Consider the following 20152-nt stretch of genomic DNA (forward strand, 5'->3'; position numbering starts at 1 on the left):
TGTGCAGACTCAACCAGACACCAATGGACGTATCAGTTCACAACTATTGGTCACCGTACGGCCTTAAACAAAGAACAAAACCCATGCCGCATAGTAAGCTATAAAAGGCCCTGCAATGACAAATGTAAAACCATTCAAACAAGAAAACGAGAAAACAAACGGCCTGATAAATGTACAAAACAATAAATGAAAAACAAATATTCATTTGACTTAGATTATGCACTTATGGATGTACCTCGAAATCAATGCGTAACACATACTTTGCATGATTTTATTTCAAATATTATACAATGTACATGGTGAATTAATTTTAGAGATGAAAGAACTGTAATTAAATCATTGATGCAGACAAGGATTTAAAATATTCATTTTTTTGTTTAAATAATAATTTTTAACCTACATATCAATTCATGCGGCGCAAATATTGTGAAATTCATATTTAACCGATTTTGAAATCGATTAAAGATAGTTGCAAAGTAAAGTGTTATACTTGCTTGACAAATATTTTGATAAGCTACGTAAGCAAATATCTAATCATCTTGAGGACATTACTCAATAACAAATCTGAATAATATTAAGTAAGTATTATATTTTACTTTACTTTTGATTTAGTGATAACTTTATTATTTCAGGTCGATGAATACATGGAAGAGATTATACATTAATTAATAGTAAAATGGCAAAATGTTATAACATGTATAAATTATAGGTATATTGATCCAATATCCACTCGTTGATAGTATGGATCACATTTCCGACCTAACATTGATTCCTTGCTATGTGTACAATGTTTCGAGTTCTTTCGGAATTATATTCCAGGTAACTCTCTTCGGAGGTCGTCCTTATTGTTTTTTTTATTCTTTATATATTAATTATTGTACGTTTTATTATTTGTTGTACGTTTTATTCAAGTATGGATTACTAATTTGTGTAATTAGATTTAGTTTTCAATACGTTTCAGTATGCATTTTTTATTGTCGGCGTAACTTCCTTTAGTTTTATTGCAACTGTCTAATTAATTTCTATTAGACGACATTGATTATTTTAAGTGTTTATTAACGATTTCTCCAATGTTCCTGTTTCTTTTGAATGCTATTGTAGGCTTTTTATCAAAGAGATTTTTGAACTGTGGGTTGTCTTGAATTATATGCCAATGTTTTTTAATAATGGTTTGTAAATTTTCCGCATTAGCGTGGTATTGTGTTATGAAAGAGATATTATAGTTATCTGTGTTTTTGTTTTTTGTTTTTAATGTTTGTTTCTTTGTTTGTTTCTTTGTTTAATCTTTTTGTATGAGACATATTTCGTAATATTTTATTCACAAAAGCGTCTTTATAGCCTCTCTGTAACAATTTGTCTATAAGTAAGTTTATTCTTTCATTAAACTCCTCAGGATCAGAAGTATTTCTTAGAATTCGTCTTCTTTCACCTTTAATAAAGGATTTAAAACAACTTTTAGCATGGTTTGAATCTTGGTGAAGATATTGAATTTTTCAGTTGGTTTTGTGAAGCATTTAGTATCTAAGATATTTTCGTTTCGAAATCTCTGTCCTTTATATGTTTCTAAATATAGAACTTTCAAACTTTGTCTGTCAATTTCAAAAGTAAATTGCTGTAGGTTATGGTTTGTGTTAGTTATTTCGAAAAGAAGTTTTACTTCTTCCTCAGTGCCTTGAAATAAAATATACCCATCATATTTCATACGTTTATGAAATAATATTTTGTTTTTGTGATGAAAAATATTTAGAATTGTATTTATATGTTGATATATGGCTATATCTGAGATTTGAGAACTTGCCATATGTCCTTGGCTAGCTCCTATAATTTACCTATAACATTTTTTGATGAAGGCAAATTCATTTTTGACGAGGATTATGTTTTTTATTTGTAGTAAATAGTAAAACTAGGTTTTATTATATTGTATTCTAAGTTTCATATATCTCCGTGGCACTGTTTAAAGCGTCCATAATTTCACTACATCTTTGATTTGTGTAAAGGGAAGTGATATCATAAGTCACCAGTAGAGTATCGGTTTCTATCTTTGATATTTCAAGTAGACGAATAAAGCTACCTGTATCAGATATATAAGTCGTTTGTGTTTTAACTATAGGTAATAAGAAGAAATCCAAATATCGTCCGATTTTTTGCTGGTACTTGGATTTAATTTCAGTTTGTTTTTCATAAATGTCTGGCAGTATTTCGTTATCCAGTATTTCGATTTAGGCAGAAAGTAGGCAAAGGATGTTTTTATATATTGGTTTCCGTATTTGATGTATTTGAATGTTATTTCGTCTAAGTAGTTTTCTTTGTTCATGTTGTATACAATTTCATTAATTTTATTCATGGTATTTTTTACGTTGATTTCTGGTATTTTATAGGTATTAAATTATTAGGTCGGAAATATGTTCCATACTATAAACGGGTGGATATTAGATCAATATACCTATAAAATATTATAACATATATAAAGAATGCTAAGTTGAAAGAAAAATTGCGTAGTATGCCGACACAACCGTAACAGATTCAAGAACAGTAAGTAAGACGCTTGCACAATGGTTGAGTGAAACCTGTCTTTGTACGTGAAACATATGCATTTGGATCACTCACAGATTGAGTTACAACAAAACAATCTTTTTAACCATGTTAACGAAAATTAACATGTACAAAAATCAAGAACTTAAAGACAAACATTAATTTCTGCTCGAGGAACACTCGGTTTACTATACATGAAAACTATAACATTCTACGACTACGAGTGACAGATGTCTCTCTTTCTGCCGATGACGGTCACATCTAACTAGCAATAGGGTGTTGTGTAATCTTAATCAACTTTAGGAAAGTCTGAGATTTGAGAAGATGCGCACTAACTGTCAAACAGGCGATAGAATTTGTATATGTGTGGGCCCCTTACATGTACCTAATCATAGTCCTCATTCTATACAGATATGCAAATACAGAGCCACAGTTATGTACCGAGATCAAGCAATGGAACACAGTCGTCCAAAAAAGGTGTTCAAAATGCTTAACTGATGGCCACCATATAAGTGTTTGCCCAAATGCTCACATGACTTGGTATGTGGATATTGTGGTATGGAAGGTGATAAAGTCACGGTATAGAAAATGAGACCATCTTTTAGTCTTATGTAGGTGAAAGCACAAATGACGAAAAGGAGAACACATTTGCTGCTGAAAAAACTAAAGTAGATACTGATGCTGCTACACAACAACCATGTCACACAGTTGCACCTTCATCAACAAATGAATCTGAATCTACAAACGCACATGCAGATTACATTGATATGTACCAGTCATTGTTGATTCCTTAAGAAAGGGGGAGGGGGGGGGAGGGGAGAAATCTTAATAAAAAAAGGAAAAAAAACGATAATCAATATAATTTTATTTTTATCAGAAAAATAAGAGTCTGCATGCATTCCTTCATAACAAAACAGCAACAAAAATGTGTAAATGCCTATAGTTATATATGGTGGCCATCAGCTAATGGGTATTGTATTATATTCTTAACAGCAGATGTTTTGTATTTTCTTTAAATTGTATAATGTTTTGAATTACGTAATATTCGCATACATAAACATAAAGAGTATTAAGATTTTATCAAATTTTTCCATTTACTATTAAAATATTATACCAATTGTTAATCAATATATAGACCATAATTAAATATCTTTATATCTATAAATGTCAAGAAATTAATATAAAGGACGTGGATACTGGAAATCAAATAGTACTGTTTCAGACGATAATAATAACTACAAATAACATCAAGTATTAATAACAATTATAAAATAAAAGCAAACGATTAAATAAATCTAGATATTAGAGGTTCGAGACTGAACAATTAAGTTCTGTCGATTCAAAGCACGCAATAAAAAAGATTCAATCATTGTACTGGAAAATCAGTTAACACAAATTAATAATGAAATTCATACAACTAACAACAGGGACATGAACAAATATTTACATGAGTGTCAAAATAAAGAAAGTAGAAAAGGAATTAGGAAATCTGTACCTGGAAAAAACAAGGTAATCAAATAACATTAAGGGTATAATGAATTGAAGATAGAGAAACAAATACGTCTAAATGCTTAGGTCTTAAAACAGTCAGGATGTGCCAAAAGATATTACTTAAATGTATGATGTAAACAATTATATAATTACTATCAAGAAAAATACTTAATCTTGAAGTTAACAATTACAAAAATGTACATAGTCTACTAATCATGATATCTAAAACACTATGAAGTACTTGAACAATATTAAATAATGCCCAAAAGTAAGTGGCAGTGAACGTAATTTATATGAAGGAAGAAACTATTGTGCAGAAATGTATAGATGAAATGAAATTGAAGATAGTTCCATGTTTAGATTGACTCGATGTTGAGTTTCACAGAAAATTTTGAAATACAAATAATATCGTTGTATCTGTTTTTTATTTCTACTATGAAAAGGGGGATTTGTCAATTTACAAAAAGTCGAGGAAATATCAATGATATATAAAAGGCAGACCGACTTTCTCTAAATAATTATCGTCCAATAACGATGTAAACTTATCAGCGTAAGTGTATGCACTAGATCAAACATTTAAACTAGTTCTACCAAAAATCATTCATCCTGACCACAAAAGTTTGAAAAAAACATAGATGCATAGATTTCAATCTTAGGCAAATACAAAATGTCAGGTATTACTCGGAGAACTTTAAAATAGACGTACCTATACTTGTTGTTTATTTTTCCAAGGCATTTGACTTTTCTGGAATTTTATGTCAGAAACTTTGGAAAGAATTATGCTTTAAAAGTAGTTTTATTAGAAGGATTTAAACAATTAACCCATACATTGAAGGATGTATACATTTTGTACTAAATAATGGTTTGGTTTGCAGTTACCATCTATTTCAAAATATGTCATAGAATTCGACAAGGATGTCCTATTTCTTCATTATCTGTGATTTTGAAAGTTGAAATTATGGCAATCGAATTAATACAAAAAAAACATCTCTTGCGTTAAAACATTGAATTCCGCTGTGTACACATAGTTGGCTACATATTATTCTGGACCATTATGACAAATGTCTTTAGAATGGCTTCTGATCTGGATCATATATATATAATTATTGAAGATTAGTCTTGTAATAATATCATATCCTCAATCGCCATGTTTATGATTTTATTTTAACTGAATTGGCATTAAATATATTTTTGTTACTAATATGAATGGTCCAAAAAAGAATTTATCAATGCAGTAATCAAAATATTTCACCGCGTTGTGTTACCCTTATCGTCCAGTCCAATGCGTAGTCCAGAATGCTCGGCCTCCATTCTTATCAGTCCATTTTTAAAAATGTCCATGTACCTACAAGTATTTAAGTTTTTTCTGTAGTATTTTGTACGGCGTTTTCCGTTTTTCCACGGTTGGATCGGTCGTCTATCTTTGATTTCTTTCGTATCTTCCGCGCCTATTATTTGTCAAGCACTACCTCGATACATAAGATTGAATTCACATGGAGGGAATTGTGTGATCAATTTCTAATAGTTACACGTGTCAAAGATAATTTCTTGTCTGATACATTTTATTTTGTATGCTTTTCCTTGCTGACTTGTTTATTTTTTTCCCTGAAATAGCCTATAATCGAACACAAATCCATATTTCTTGTTATTTTTTTAGTATTGATTGTTAATCAACTCATAAATTCTCTAAATCATCTCTTGGTTTAAATGAAAGAACTTAATGTATCAGCAAACCGTTATCAATTGATTTAAAAGATTCGAGCATTCCTACGATTTCACGATTAATTTTGTCATTAATGGTCTCAAGCACAATCTTGGAATCATTTAATCATCTAATTGTCACAGCTAATGTTAAAAACGATTCTTAAACATTACACTTTTAACGCGTCGTGCACTCAATAATCGTCAGTGTATGCATGACTTTCATTGGGAGTTATCAAAGGGAAAAGAAGATAATTTCTCATATCTAGATCAATTTGATCACAATGCATTTATCTATCTAATCGATAAATGAGACAAGACGTTATTTTTGAGATTCCAAGATACATAAATGGTAGAATTGTGACATCTATATTGAAAAAAGTATGTTGGTGTGCGATCAATATGTATTAAAGGGTTCAATTAACAAATAAAAAGACGTTTGCATCTAAGTTCTAATTATATGCATATAAGTACTAATTTAAAACAAAAAAGTCAAATAACAAAATACCGAACTCCGAGGAAAATTTCAAAACGGAAAATCCTTTATCAAATGGCAAAATCAAAAGCTCTAACACATCAAACGAATGGAAAACAACTGTCATATTCCTGGCTTGGAACAGGCATTTCTTTATGTAGAAAATAATTTAGTACTAATTGTTAGCATCTTAGTACTAATCGTACGAATTAAAGTAATAATTATACGTTATGGTTACAGCAGTTTAATCTTGGTATATATAAATGACATTATCGATGATATGCTTGGATTATATCAAATGTGTGTTGATGTTACTTCTCTTCATTTGTCCTTATCAGCTTTCATATGAAGTCGGCCGCATATGAATATACAAACAATTCGCCCAGAAAAGGCACAGAGATTATTAACACAAGAATGCAAAACTCAAGAATGAATACAAATCAATAATATTCATTAAATATTACGATCTGGCTTCAAAATTCCCTAAAAGTATGAACAAAACACCTTCAATTTTTTTTCGAAATCAAATTTTATATAAGAGTACACTTTTGATGATTTAAAGACTGGTATCAAATGAAATAAAATAGAATATAAAAGCCAGATGTGCATCAAAGACTTTGAAGATACATTTATTCAATTACCAAAATCTGAATATTCATTTTTTGAAACGCATAGTACGAATTGTTGGTTATTGATAACAAAGGATGGATAGAATATTTGAATATAACCGATAAATGATCATAAAGATATGTTATTGAACTTGAATTAATGTTCTATTTTGTCTCATTTGATTGACGTCACTGATACAGTCAATACCAAGTTTTTTGAAAACCATTCCAAACAAATATTTTTGCTTTTAAAACAATATTGTTTGAGACATGAACTGGTGGAACGACAATATGTGTGTCGTGAAGAAGAGAATAAAGAAACCACAACCTCGGACTTTCTGAAAGCCTGGGTTGGATGAGATTGCACATCAAAAGTACTTAACCTCCCTGAAACAAATATCATGCCATCTTACAAACTAGTTTGCAACATCAGGAATGTGTATATTCTCTACATCAATCTTAATTGAACAGTACAGGAAAACACTAGATTGTGCAACATTCGATAGTAATTAGTATAGTTGTTTCATTAGATAAAAAAAAAATGTTTACACAATATTATACATTAGCGAGGGTGTGCTCCTTACATATGAACTTCTCCAACAGAGTTATGAGAAAGATGCTAGGTTCATTTTTAAAATAATAATAGTGTACCGTCTCAAATAAGCAAAAACAAATTATTGTTGGGAAAATTTTATGACTTACATATTAAATACATAAGTATGTTTTGCAATACAATACTTGGTATGAAATACCACTTTCTGCTGTCCCTTCAAATAAAATGATATTTCTAATATAAATCCCGTTATTTTCATAAACTTTGTAATAGTTTTGACAGCTTTATTATATGGCATTTAATTAAAATCGTTGGTGATATTAAAAGACAAATCTCTGAAATCTGAAATATTCCCGCAAATATGAGCTCATCAAAAACGTATTGACACTCCATAAAAAGAAATCAATGCAACATCACCATTTAGGAAAGGAAAATTAACCATTGGATTTGAAATGATATGGTTTTTGTTTTTTTTGTTTTTTTTTTTCAGATGGTACACAAATGAAAAGGAAAAAGAAAATTACTTTTGGGATAACAGCTGTTCTTCTGGTTGCTGTGTATCTGTACTATTTCATTCAGAATGAAAAGTCTTTAAATATCAGTTTAGCAGGGGAGGAAGAAGATAATAACCTAAATCAAGAATCTAAAATACACGAAGATGATAGACATGGAAAGGATACGAATAGGCCAAGGTATTGAGTTTATGATGCCAAATAATAAATATTGAATCTCATCCAATATTCGTTTAAATTGGATTAATTAACCTTTTGGTGTTTTAACGCCAATTTCAGGACTAATGGTTATTTCGAGGCGGTTTTATTGGTACTGGACGACTAAGTGTCCAGAGAGAGCCACCGAACTTTGACATGAAAACCGGCAATCCTTGTCAATCAAAATAGAAGACACGGGCACTTTTTAATTGGTGGTTTAAAAAAATACATAATTTCTATCTTTTTTCTCTCTCCTTTAGAAAATATATGATGCAAACTTAAAAGAAATAATGAAATCAAAACAGATAGTAGGATATGATAGATTAAAACTAGTTTTAAGTGCCTTAGTATGTGTCAGTTCAATACATCCATAATGCTGTCTATGTTTTTTTCTTAAACAATTCTCCATTTCATAATGTAATTTGTCATAAGTAACACGTTTACTAGTGTAGACAACAATGTTTAGGTTTATTACGAACTTATTCATCATGGCTATTCAATCAATTGCAAAAACAATTGCGACAAGTTAAATGTGTTGAATTTTCATTTCGATGATAAAAAATTGTTTTTAAAAAACCGAAAATCCTTATATATAAACATGATTCAGAAGCAGGGAACTCATTATATATAATTTCATTGGACAAACATGATTGACTATTTCTAATCTTAATTTTATGTCTTTGTGCAATTATTTAACACATTTAAATGACTTCAAAAGAGAACGTGAAACGATTTTCTAAATGACAATAATTTTGTGTCCAAGGGATTTTATTTTATCAAGATTTATCTATGTTTAACAGCACTGACCAAATTCAAATTCAATCGAATGCACTAAAATGAATTGCAATGCACCAATATTTTGAGATTTTACTGTTTTCTGGTTACATTTGTTTCATATTGTCATATATAAAAAAAGAATTCCTGAAATAGCATGATAAATGGTACACAAACTCAATTATAAAAAAAAATGATTTGTACCCGATAAACACGAGGAAGCCAACATCTTATTACTCTTTTTAAGATATTCAAGGCATTGGAAAAATGGTATACACTTGTCTGTAGTGGCATGTGGTGATAGAGCAGAAGAAACGATTGTTTTGTTAAAATCAGCTGTGTTGTTTACAACTGGGCCGTTAATCTTTCATATATTTGCAGAATTTGATTTTCAACCTATGTTTAAGCAAAAGGTGAGAAAACGTATTCTTGTTGGGGATGGATATGAACAATGGGGAAATATGTCGATGCCATTGATGGTTACAAAGTAGTAATGCTCAAGTAAAATATATTTGGTGATTACTGTAACACACTCAAGTATTGTTGACTTTATATGGCTTTGGACTATTTTTTTTAATTTTCGTTTGGTTAAAGGCCTTTTACAGATGTACAGTATGCAGGTTGTTATAGACCCTTGGCGTTAAATATGTTGATTTTTGCAATCCTTATATAAAAAATATTAAAAAAAAGCGCATGGGCCACACAAACATTATAATGTATGTATATCATTAAAAGTAATACCGTTCATTTCAACTTAATCGGTTTAAAAAGCGCAAAGAAACTCTTCAATATTATGTTCCTAATATTTTATCAATATTTTGAAAAATCAAAATACAAAATAAAATCAAAGTTGTAGAGTAAAAATCAGAACACAACCGTAAGGTAATAATAAGAGATATGTACAGAAAGCTGAAACACAACCTAATGATAATTGGTTTTGCAATCAGTATAAAATCACAAAATAAAGAACCTGTCTACTCATGAATTAGCACTTCATATATTTAAAAACATAAATGTATACCGGGAATACATACAAACGAGAATATAACATGATAAATTGTTATTGTAGCATATTAAATTGACTATATGTAAAACAGGTATTTTGCAGGTATATGTTAGCATTGATGGCATGCAGACGCATACCTATTAAGCTATTAGGCTATTCTAACTATGTCATTTGTGTAATGAAGCGTCTAAAGTTTAAATGTATATCCGGAATTTATTTACTCAGATTTATGTGTTTCTGAAAAAAATCAAGAAAACGCTTCTAATAAACAACAATTTTAAAAAGTGTTGTTTTTGTTTACTAGCAATTGGTGCATGCAGTTAATAATGAACTGTTTGTCCCAATGGGTATAATCAGCCCAATACAATTGGCTAGATTTATAATAATTTCGTAATTTTCCCTTGATAAATTTAGAATTGTTTATAGATTAAGGTTTTATCGCCGTCGTTCAAAACTTGTCTACTTCGGTTTCCTTTTTATCAAATAGCTACTTTAGTATTGATACATCCTTCGCCTTCATTTATATGGTTATGATTTTGGATGAAACATGTCTTCTGATTGGTTGAGAGTTTTTGTTAAAATCAGCTGTGTTGTCATTTGCCCGTGACGTCATCAACGTTTTATTCATGATTCACTCCTTAAAAATGGAATTTAGAATCTAAGTATAAGGAATGACCTTAAAGATGTAATGCACAAATTTAAGGGTTATTCAGTGTGCACAACATTTTTGATGTTATTTCTCTATATACAGAAAAAGTTCAAAAATGTGGTGCATACCTTTCAATAACCCAATACGCGGGTTATTCGGTGCGAACCACAGTGTTGATGTTATTTCTTCATAGACAGAAAAAATATTACATTCAGTCCTTTAAGAATTTCTGTTTGATCAGCTGATTATAAATTAGACATGAATTGAATTTATCTCATTATATCATGGTGCCGGGTACATTTTCAATAGATTGTGAATAAAAGTAATACTAAAATCATGATAATACATTATAATTGTCCACTTAGAAAACAAATCAAATTTACTTTGCTGTTCGTTACCCACTTTAAAATACTATTTTTGTCTTGCAGTTAGATAATTGGCCAGCAAAATACAAGCGTAAATTTCTGTATTATTTGTATAATGTAACATTCCCGACCGGAAACCCACAAGAATGGAAAAAAATGTTTAAACCATGTGCAACTCAAAGACTTTTTATACCTGTAAGTAAAATAGAAAGACAGAAGAGAAAATCAAGCAAGGCGAAAAGGTAGTGATTGTTCATCAAGACGCAGGGGTGTACCATTTAGTGATTGTTGCACGTTTTTTTCTTTAAAAAAGTTTTTTTTATTATTTATATTTGTAATAGATATGCAATGTTAAAAATTACACTTTGTAGCTTTAAGATTCAACAAAACACTGATAAACTAATTTATTTGGCGACTTTCGCGAGTAGAAACATAAAGGCAAATATAAATCGTCGCGGGTATCTAAAACTTAAAGGGACATAAGCTGTCAAATTCATATTCACCTATTTGACTCAAATTCACATATATGATTTTCAACATACTGAAACGTTTATCCAAATTCTAAAAAGTTTAAAATAAACAATAAACATTGCACGGAGTCGATTAACAATTATTTGTGTATTAACAATTCGTGTGTATTTTAGTCTAGACACCATCTAATTAGCCATCGAGGTGACCTCCGGACACTTCCGACGGTCATATAACCGGATATAAACATAAATATAGATATAAATAGATAACAAACACGTGCAATTTGATTTTTCTAGGTTGTTTGATTTCATTTAATTGGTTAAACAAATATGTTAATCATCGTTTTTACCTGTATAAGAAAGAGTTTACAAGAATAGAATCGGTAAATCAAATGGTTTACCCTTGTTTTTAACTTCCAATGTTGACATTCTTTTTTCATTTTGGTAGCTGAACACGTCTAGATTGTGCGTAACGCATCTCTAGCCGTGGGGTTAAATAGATGGTTACATTAATGCGGATTCAATGTAATCGAATTATTCCCTTGCAAGTATATTTTTCATAAGCGATGTTTCTCAGCTTATTTTGTCAAATGTAAACCAAACTGGCTGCTTAAGGCGAATTATTATTTCACTATTTCACTTTCATAAACGATTGAACATAAAATAAATATGTTTTGTTTATATCTTGTAGTTAAATATTTCTTAATGGCAAAATGAATATCAACGCGAACTCGGCTATAAGGGATTTAACGCGTAATAAAATATCCGCGAAAATAAAATGATTAATAAGTATGAAAAATGATGAAGTGTATTCATACACGAAAACAAGGAAAGCTGTCTGTCTACTACAGTATAAAGCTTGCTTAGCTGAAAATACACCTATCGCCATAGTCATCACAAATACTCAGAAGTTTTTATTGCAGATCTAGATAACTCCTTTTCAAAAAACGACCCAACCCCCTTAAAAAAGTCAAACATAATTTAACCCATTGAAACGTTGGACGTACAATAAACACGTCAAAGTGCTCCATGAACTGTCAAAAATTAGCATTTCTATTTCTGACAACTATTCATGTATATCTTTTCTTCACTCTTTCTTTTATAATGTTTTCAAGTTTATAATCTGATTTGTTTGTGATTGTATACGTACTATGTTCTACATGGTTCACTGAGGCAGTAGTTTATTGTTTTGAGTTTTGATTTGTGTGGTGAATTAAATTACACGCATCGTGTCAAATCACCTGTCACCCATTCACCATCGAAAGACAAATAAATTAGTCTTACATAATAGCTTTCGTATATTGTACTTTCCCAACAAATGGTGGGCATCCCACCAATGTGTATTAAAGTTTTGATGTATCACTCATTTTACAAAATAAAATGTTAATATATAACCAAATGAAGTAAACTGTGTGTGTAGTTAATGGATTTGACAGGATGGTCATGTTTGTAGCTTTACTCACATTGTGCCAGCTCCGACATAGCATGAGTTGAACAATTGTTTACCATAAATATCTCTAAAGAAAAGAAGCGAATGCTATAGTACAGTCCTGTTGTTTGTAAAAAAATTTGAAGAAATGTAAAAGGCATCCTAAACCAACTTATGATCCCATTGTTTCAGTCGTTGTTAAAAGACGTGGATAGTTTATTGTATGTTGACACAGATATATTATTTCTACGACCTGTTGATGATATTTGGAGATTTTTTGATCAGTTTAACAGTGCACAATTAGCTGCTTTAGTACCTGAACATGAAGATAAAGCTGCTAGTAACTATAGATTTGCTAGACATCCTTACTATGGTGAATCAGGTAAGATAGCAACAAAACAAGATACATTTAGTTCAAAATCATTCTAGGTGGTAGTATGCCACAGTAAAGGTTTGTGATTGTTAGCAAACTGAAAAGAAACTGATATTTTTAAGATATAAAGTTAGTTGATAACAGTCTAAATAACGTATAGTCGTTATATGAATGGATCGTCCTTAATGTAAGAGTATCACCAGTCAAGAAATCAGCACTTTTGTGCTGACATGAAATGTCATTGAAATTTTATTTTTCTGTAAATGAACTGTCTCTAAATGTGAAATATTCAACACGGTAAGTTTTCTACTCAAGGGTTGGATTTGTTTAGCCTTCTTTGGCACCATTTTCGGATTTTTCGTTCTCAAACTTCGCAATATTTATTTGAGCTTTGCATCTGTTTTGTCAGAGCGCCACTATTGTTTGAACATAGGTAATCTTATGTCGGATTAATGAATACAGTTTTTAAGTACGGGGATTCTCCGCCAACGTGTTTGGTGAGAACATGTCTGTGCTTTTTGCAGCTATATTTTACATCTTTAGATTTTAAATTAATGATTAAAGGACTCATCAGTGACAAAAGACAGTATTATTTGAACCCTTTGATAAGATATCTGTCCGTCTCTGACTTGGACTTGTAGGTACTGCCTTTTGTACTTTAGTTGTCTGCGGAACCTTTGGTGTTGAATTGTTTACATTGTAACAAAGATGATTTGTATGCACAATACTTTTGAACAATAACATTTGAGAAAAAACCTTACAAAAAAAGATATTCAACATAGTACATTACGATCCCTGAATAAGACACTGTGTACAAATTTCGTTTTTTGGTAAGGTGTTGACCCTTAGACAAATATTAATAACAAAACCTCTAAATGCTTTCGTGGCATAATTTGCCTGAGAGAAAAACACATAAAGCACATATGTATAGCGCAAATACAAAACAAAAACAAAAATGCTGTTATATGACAGGCAATACTCACTAACATACTTAACACAAAACTAAAAGTAAACATACTTTTAACATAGTATTTGACCTATACTGTATGAAATGACATCTTGCTTGAATTTTAATTTTCATTTAAATTTGTTAGGTCTCAATTCAGGAGTGCTACTTATGAATCTTACTAGAATAAGGAAATCTACATGGATAGACTCCATGGTGAAGTATTATATCCAGTACAAGCCAATAATAAGATATGGCGACCAGGATCTACTTAATATATATTTTTATCATCATATAGGTGAGTACCTATGAGACAATGCAGGTGCACACAGCAAATATGTCTGGAATGAATGTCATCATACACTTATATTGTCTTATATTAAAAGCAGCTAACCCGTCCCTTATAATTGATTTAATAACTCAAATTGATTAGTTTACAATAGTTGTAACTTACAAACAATTGTATTTAGTCAGACAGCACTGTCGCCAGCGTTGTCATGGTTGTGTTGAACTGTTAGATAAGGTGATTCTATGTTATTGTGGGTTGTTAAAGGTAACACATTCATTTAACAAGTTCATAGATACAAAATCAATTACAATCATGATCATTCAATTTGGACATTTACCAACAAGAACCATTTCACGCCATGCGTACGGAATGTGTATATAATTATCCATATGTTCAATATTGGCCAAATTCAACTGTGAACCTTGCTTTCATTTGTCGTTCCTCTATCGTTGTCCCTTAGTTGTTTGTAAAGTTTTCAAAACCTCAGAACTAATGACAAGTAATTTGACTTATTTGATTCTCAGTGTGTCTAGATGATAGTTAAGTCCTTGAGTGTCTCTAAGCCGCCCAAGGTAGTCGCTATGGTTAAGATTAAAGTATTAGAGTTAAATACAAGAAAAAGTTTAACATCATGAAATCTAGTTAGAAACATAACATTTAACAAGGCAGATTGTTCAAAAAGTAAAAACCAACATACCCTTCACCAAATTTGCAGGGTTTTTTTTTATAATTCATTGCCTAGCAGTTACGATTATTGACAAATTTTGACTTTTTTGTTCGAAACTATAATAGGTGGACATACATGACCAGGAATACAACATATAAATATAAAATGGCAAAATGTGACAAACCATAAACAAAAACTACAAAAGTTATATCAAACTCCAAAACAGTTATTATTAGAGTTAGCTACATGCTTTAAATGGCAATTTTCATCTTATTAGTGGCAGTTTAGGTTCAAAAATCTTAAACCAATGAACCACTTTAAAGTAAACATTACATAAATCCTTATATGAGTGTGTAATTTATTGTTTGTGAATTTAAATTATAAACAAACAAAACGCCATGACTGAAAAAATAAAGCAAATGAGTAATATCAATCTGCATAAAATAGACAAATCTTTTCGGAAATTGAAGAGCAATAGTTTATTTATAAATTTCAGAATACTTATCATTGATTTCACTTATATTCAGAACAATGTTTTAATATATCATGAATGGCAATTATCTCGAGATAAGAGTGATAATGATTAGGATCTTTAAATCATGGTATCAGACCTTAACATCTTAACGATTGCTATAAAAAGGACCATTACCATGTAAAGTCTGAAATGATTTTTCTCATGTAATGATTTAAATGATTTTAACCTGATAATGCATACCTATCAATATGTCATTTGATTATTTTTTACTTTTCTTCCTGGTTTTTTTTCAACTTTTCAACGTTGATATAAGGTTTTACCGTTTCCTTTTGTGTATCACCGAAGGGACATTAAATATTTGAATGCGCATCTGGTCCAGTATTTTTAGTGCTTAAATATGTTTTGATAATTCGAACGATTCAGAATTAGTAAGATATTTATAAGAGTAATTAGTTCATTTTTTTTTTCTTTTCACAAGATAATATGTTTTTAGCTAGATCATCATCCGGGTAATTAATTTAAAGCATGATTTATAAACATTCAGATTTGTTTACGTTCAACAAATGAAACAATCAGTTAGTCGATAAATGAATTAGATCAAGTTATCACAAATTAAGTATATCATTTTAGTTCATGTGATGTGATTAATTTGCCATATTATTGTAGTATTGTATACATATGAAAGACCAAATATATCATTTCGAGGTGCAAAACTCATTTTTACTGGCGGAATTGATAAAACCAAACATTTATAATAATAACAAAACCGAAATTTACAATAAATTGATAATTTAGCATGTTTAAATCATGCTAATATCATCGAAAATACTACTTGACAGATGATGCACAAGAGCACATCAAAATGATAATTGTTTTAGTGTGTTTTGTTTGCGTTATATCGGCCATGCTTTCACCTCTTTTTACAGACGAGTTATATGTTTATTCGTGCGAGTGGAATTACCGTACAGATCATTGTGTGAATAAAAGTATATGTAAAGACATAGAAAGAAATGGTGTGTCAGTATTACATGGTTCCAGGCGTGTCATGCAAAACGAAGATCAACCAACATTTAAAGCAGTTTACACAGCATTTAAAGAGGTAGACATATTGTTTCATTACCATTTCTATCATCTTGCTCTTAAACAAATAAAAGCATCACTAGAAAGCTAGAGATTGAGTGAACGAATCCCATGATAAATGTTCACACGATACTGAATTACTGCAATGGTCCAATCCAGTGACTGGAAATTATTCAATAGCACATCTTCAAATGTCATTTGTTCAACAAAATCACAAAATTTAACAAAACAGTTTTTTTTATATCAATTGCAATATTTTTAATATGATTTAGTACAAAAATTAGAAATTAGATCTTCAATACGCTTGATTCTAATCGTTATCTTTCCATCAAAGTACAGAAAAAGAATATTTTTGGTAATGGAAATGATATGGATCAAACGTATTGTGATTAGAAAACTAGTCAAAAGGATACAAACATGAATTTGATATTTGATAGGTTTTGATATGTAGCTAGATAACAAATGTAGCTTATACTTATTACGAATTATAAAATATCCTTGAGCTGAAATGTGGTAATAAAATCGTTGACCGCTTTATATATTAACTTCATACTACCACCCAAGGATTGGCTACTTTTTCTACCAATATACACACAAAACGGTTTGCGAGTACATTTTTTGTAATAGGAAAGTTTATATCCCTTATATCTTGAAAAAATTTGATATCTAAACTGTTGTTTCACGTCTCATGATTTAGGAGACTTTTTGTTTTCTTTATCGACGTCTGGTGTTACTGACATATAAGTAATCAAAATTAACGTCTTTTATACGAATAATATGGATATTGTGTCATTGAAATTTGCTGTTATAAACTTATTAGAAATTATTTCAAATTAAGGAAGATATCTCCCTTATGCAAAGCGCAGATTCCTTGCTTGGTTTTGGCTATACTGTTTGTCCATTTGGGATTATCGGTTCTTTAATTTTCGAAAAGGATAGAATGTAGATCAAAGAAAGCATCCGTTTATTTCTGCCTAATTTTCTGCTGATATTTTCTGCTCGGAAATGTTGGGCAGGGATTTTTTTATGTCGTTTTCAAGGTAACAAAAACATAAAAATAAGTAAAAGATATGTTTTGCAATGTACATGTACATGTATATCAGCAGATCTTTCAGGAGACGTTATATTGCTGGTTCTTCCAAGTGCTTCACGAAACCTCTTTCTAAATTCTTATCAGCAATTTTATCAGCAATTAGAGTCGGGCTTCAACGTTATTGTGAAACTACTTATTCTAGAGGTGACTTGAATCAATTGTGGATACTTAAAAAGATGTTTTAAAGTACATACAACTAAGACTTGTTCATCTTGTAATAGTATTAAAACATTTGATTTACCTATTCCAAATTTGAGAGAGTTGGTCCTGCTTTGTTTCATAAAAATGAATGGCCTACGTAAATACAAGTTTCTTGTTTTAATGAGGGATAATTTGTACTTTGTAAAACATCAATATGATTCAAACAAAAACTTCTCTGAAACAGACATTACCAAGATGCTTGATTTCTTTGTTGACAATATGTTTGTTACGTTCAACAAACAATCGACATTCCAATGGGAACAAGTAGTGCTCATCTTCTTGCCGACCTGTTCCTTTATTCATATGAGGCTGACTTCATACAGGAACTTCTTTGGAAGAAAGAAAAGAAGTTAACAGTATCCTTAAACTTTATTTCCGCTATATAGTTGGTTTTCTCCTCACTTTATAATAAAAGATTTGGTGTCTATGTTCAACGCACATATCCCATCAAACTTGAGATAAAGGATACAACAGAAACAGTAAAGTCTGCCTAATATCTTAACTTATTTCTAGAAATTGACAGTGACGGTCAGTTGAAAAACAAAACTTTACGACAAAATAGATGATTTCAGCTTCACAATTGTGCGCTTTCCATTTCTATGTAGCAACATTCCAGCAGCGCCTGCATACGGAGTATATATCTCCCAATTGATACAATATTCTAGGGCTTGTATTTCCTTTCCTGATTTCCTTGATAGTGGGCTGCTGCACACAAGGAAGCTATTAAACCAAGATTTCTAATTGGTGATTTTGAAATCGTCCTTTCGTAAATTGAACGGACGCCATCACAATGTGGTTTACCGTTATGGAATACCCGTTTCACAAATGACAACGGATTTGTTCTAATTGTAGTAACTACAGTCCTGTCCCCTTTTCTCCGAATGTGATCTACTGAATTAGACGTATCACCGGGTTTTTACCAACATGAGCAACATTACGGGTGCCACATGTGGAACATCATATGTTTACCCTTTCGGAGCACCTTAGATCACCCCCAGTTTTTTGGGGTGTTTGTGATACTCAGTCTATGGTTTTTATGCTGCGTTTTGTGTACTGTTGTTTGTCTATTTGTCCTTTTCTTTTTTAGCCATGGCGTTGTCATTTAATTTTCGACTTATAAGTTTGAATTTCCCTTTGGTTTCCTTCGCCTCTCTACAAATGTGTGTCTAAATTGTAATCATCTGTAACCGTGCATTTCAAGCTAATTTTGGTCTTTTTAACAGATAATTGCCTTTACGTGTTAGAGTAATGAAACATTCTAGGTAATATGATACACTCAATTAACTTTTTTGGAAGCTTTTTTTTTAAGAAAATGCCTGTTCTAATCTTCAGGTTTTTTCTGGCGTTTCAACTTTTAACTTTCAATATCTATATAAGTGAATAAAAAACAGAGGACAATAAAAGAGAATGAAATTCATAGTATTGAATACGAATCGCAATTGTTATTGAATATACTAACAGTAAGTATGTAGAGCAGTCGGCAAACTCTACAGGCTACAAGACGTGTGTTTTGTAACTTAAAACTTATCAGTGGCACTAAAATTGAAACATTTGGAAGACTAAATCCAATACGAATAAACTTCCCGATGTTTAGACGTGAACAAACGTAACTAACATACAGCAAACACAGGGAAAACACACAAAAATAGGAAATATCACGAACACCATGGTAGGCGGTACAGACATAACAATGTAATTAATGTAAAGCATTAATTGAAATTACAGTCCTTTCTATTTAAAAGTGTTGTCCTTGCATATCTATTTTATCGTCATAATCCATTTAATATATGTTCATGAACTGGATTATTTCTATTTTTCAGCACAACATTTCATTAAGGAAAGAGAGAGATTTACTGACCAATTTGAAGAAACTTTTATCAAAAACCTCAAACTCACCTTGTGGACAGATTGGACATTTGGCTTATACAAAATACATAGAAGAATTTGTGTTGGAAAGGAAAACGAGTTGAACCTATATGTCTATTTGTCATTCTCATTAAAATTTGATATTTCATAAATGTGAAGAAATGCTTTATTATAATATTTTATCGCGTTCACATTTATCTAATATTTTATTCTTTAATCTTAATTTCGTATGTCACAACATGTAATAATGTGTACGATCACATGTCACAAATTTGATATTAATAACCTCCCCGAAACTGAATTCTGTATAGGACAGAGCTGACACGCCATACAAGGCTTTAAATGCCCTTGCTTGTTCAGATCTATTTAACAAAAATAGTCATCAATAAGCATGAATGG

General features: G+C 30.7%; 1 protein-coding gene across 2 annotated transcripts; it reads left to right on the plus strand.

The window, feature by feature from the left end:
• The first annotated feature begins 427 nt into the window (after positions 1–427).
• Positions 428–19905, plus strand: LOC127705579 (glucoside xylosyltransferase 2-like). Of its 2 annotated transcripts, XM_052209908.1 has the most exons (8): positions 428–578; positions 7851–8052; positions 9092–9257; positions 10928–11059; positions 12956–13145; positions 14231–14380; positions 16440–16612; positions 19708–19905. In XM_052209908.1, the coding sequence occupies exons 2-8, from the start codon at positions 7862–7864 to the stop codon at positions 19855–19857; spliced, it is 1152 nt and encodes a 383-aa protein (XP_052065868.1). In that variant the 5' UTR covers positions 428–578; positions 7851–7861; the 3' UTR covers positions 19858–19905. The 2 variants fall into 2 exon arrangements, with proteins under 2 accessions (XP_052065868.1, XP_052065869.1); XM_052209909.1 differs by lacking the exon at positions 10928–11059.
• The last annotated feature ends 247 nt before the right edge of the window (positions 19906–20152 follow it).

Source organism: Mytilus californianus, unplaced genomic scaffold (assembly GCF_021869535.1).
Source record: "Mytilus californianus isolate M0D057914Y unplaced genomic scaffold, xbMytCali1.0.p SCAF_6, whole genome shotgun sequence".
In the NCBI taxonomy this organism is placed as follows: Eukaryota; Metazoa; Mollusca; class Bivalvia; order Mytilida; family Mytilidae; genus Mytilus; species Mytilus californianus.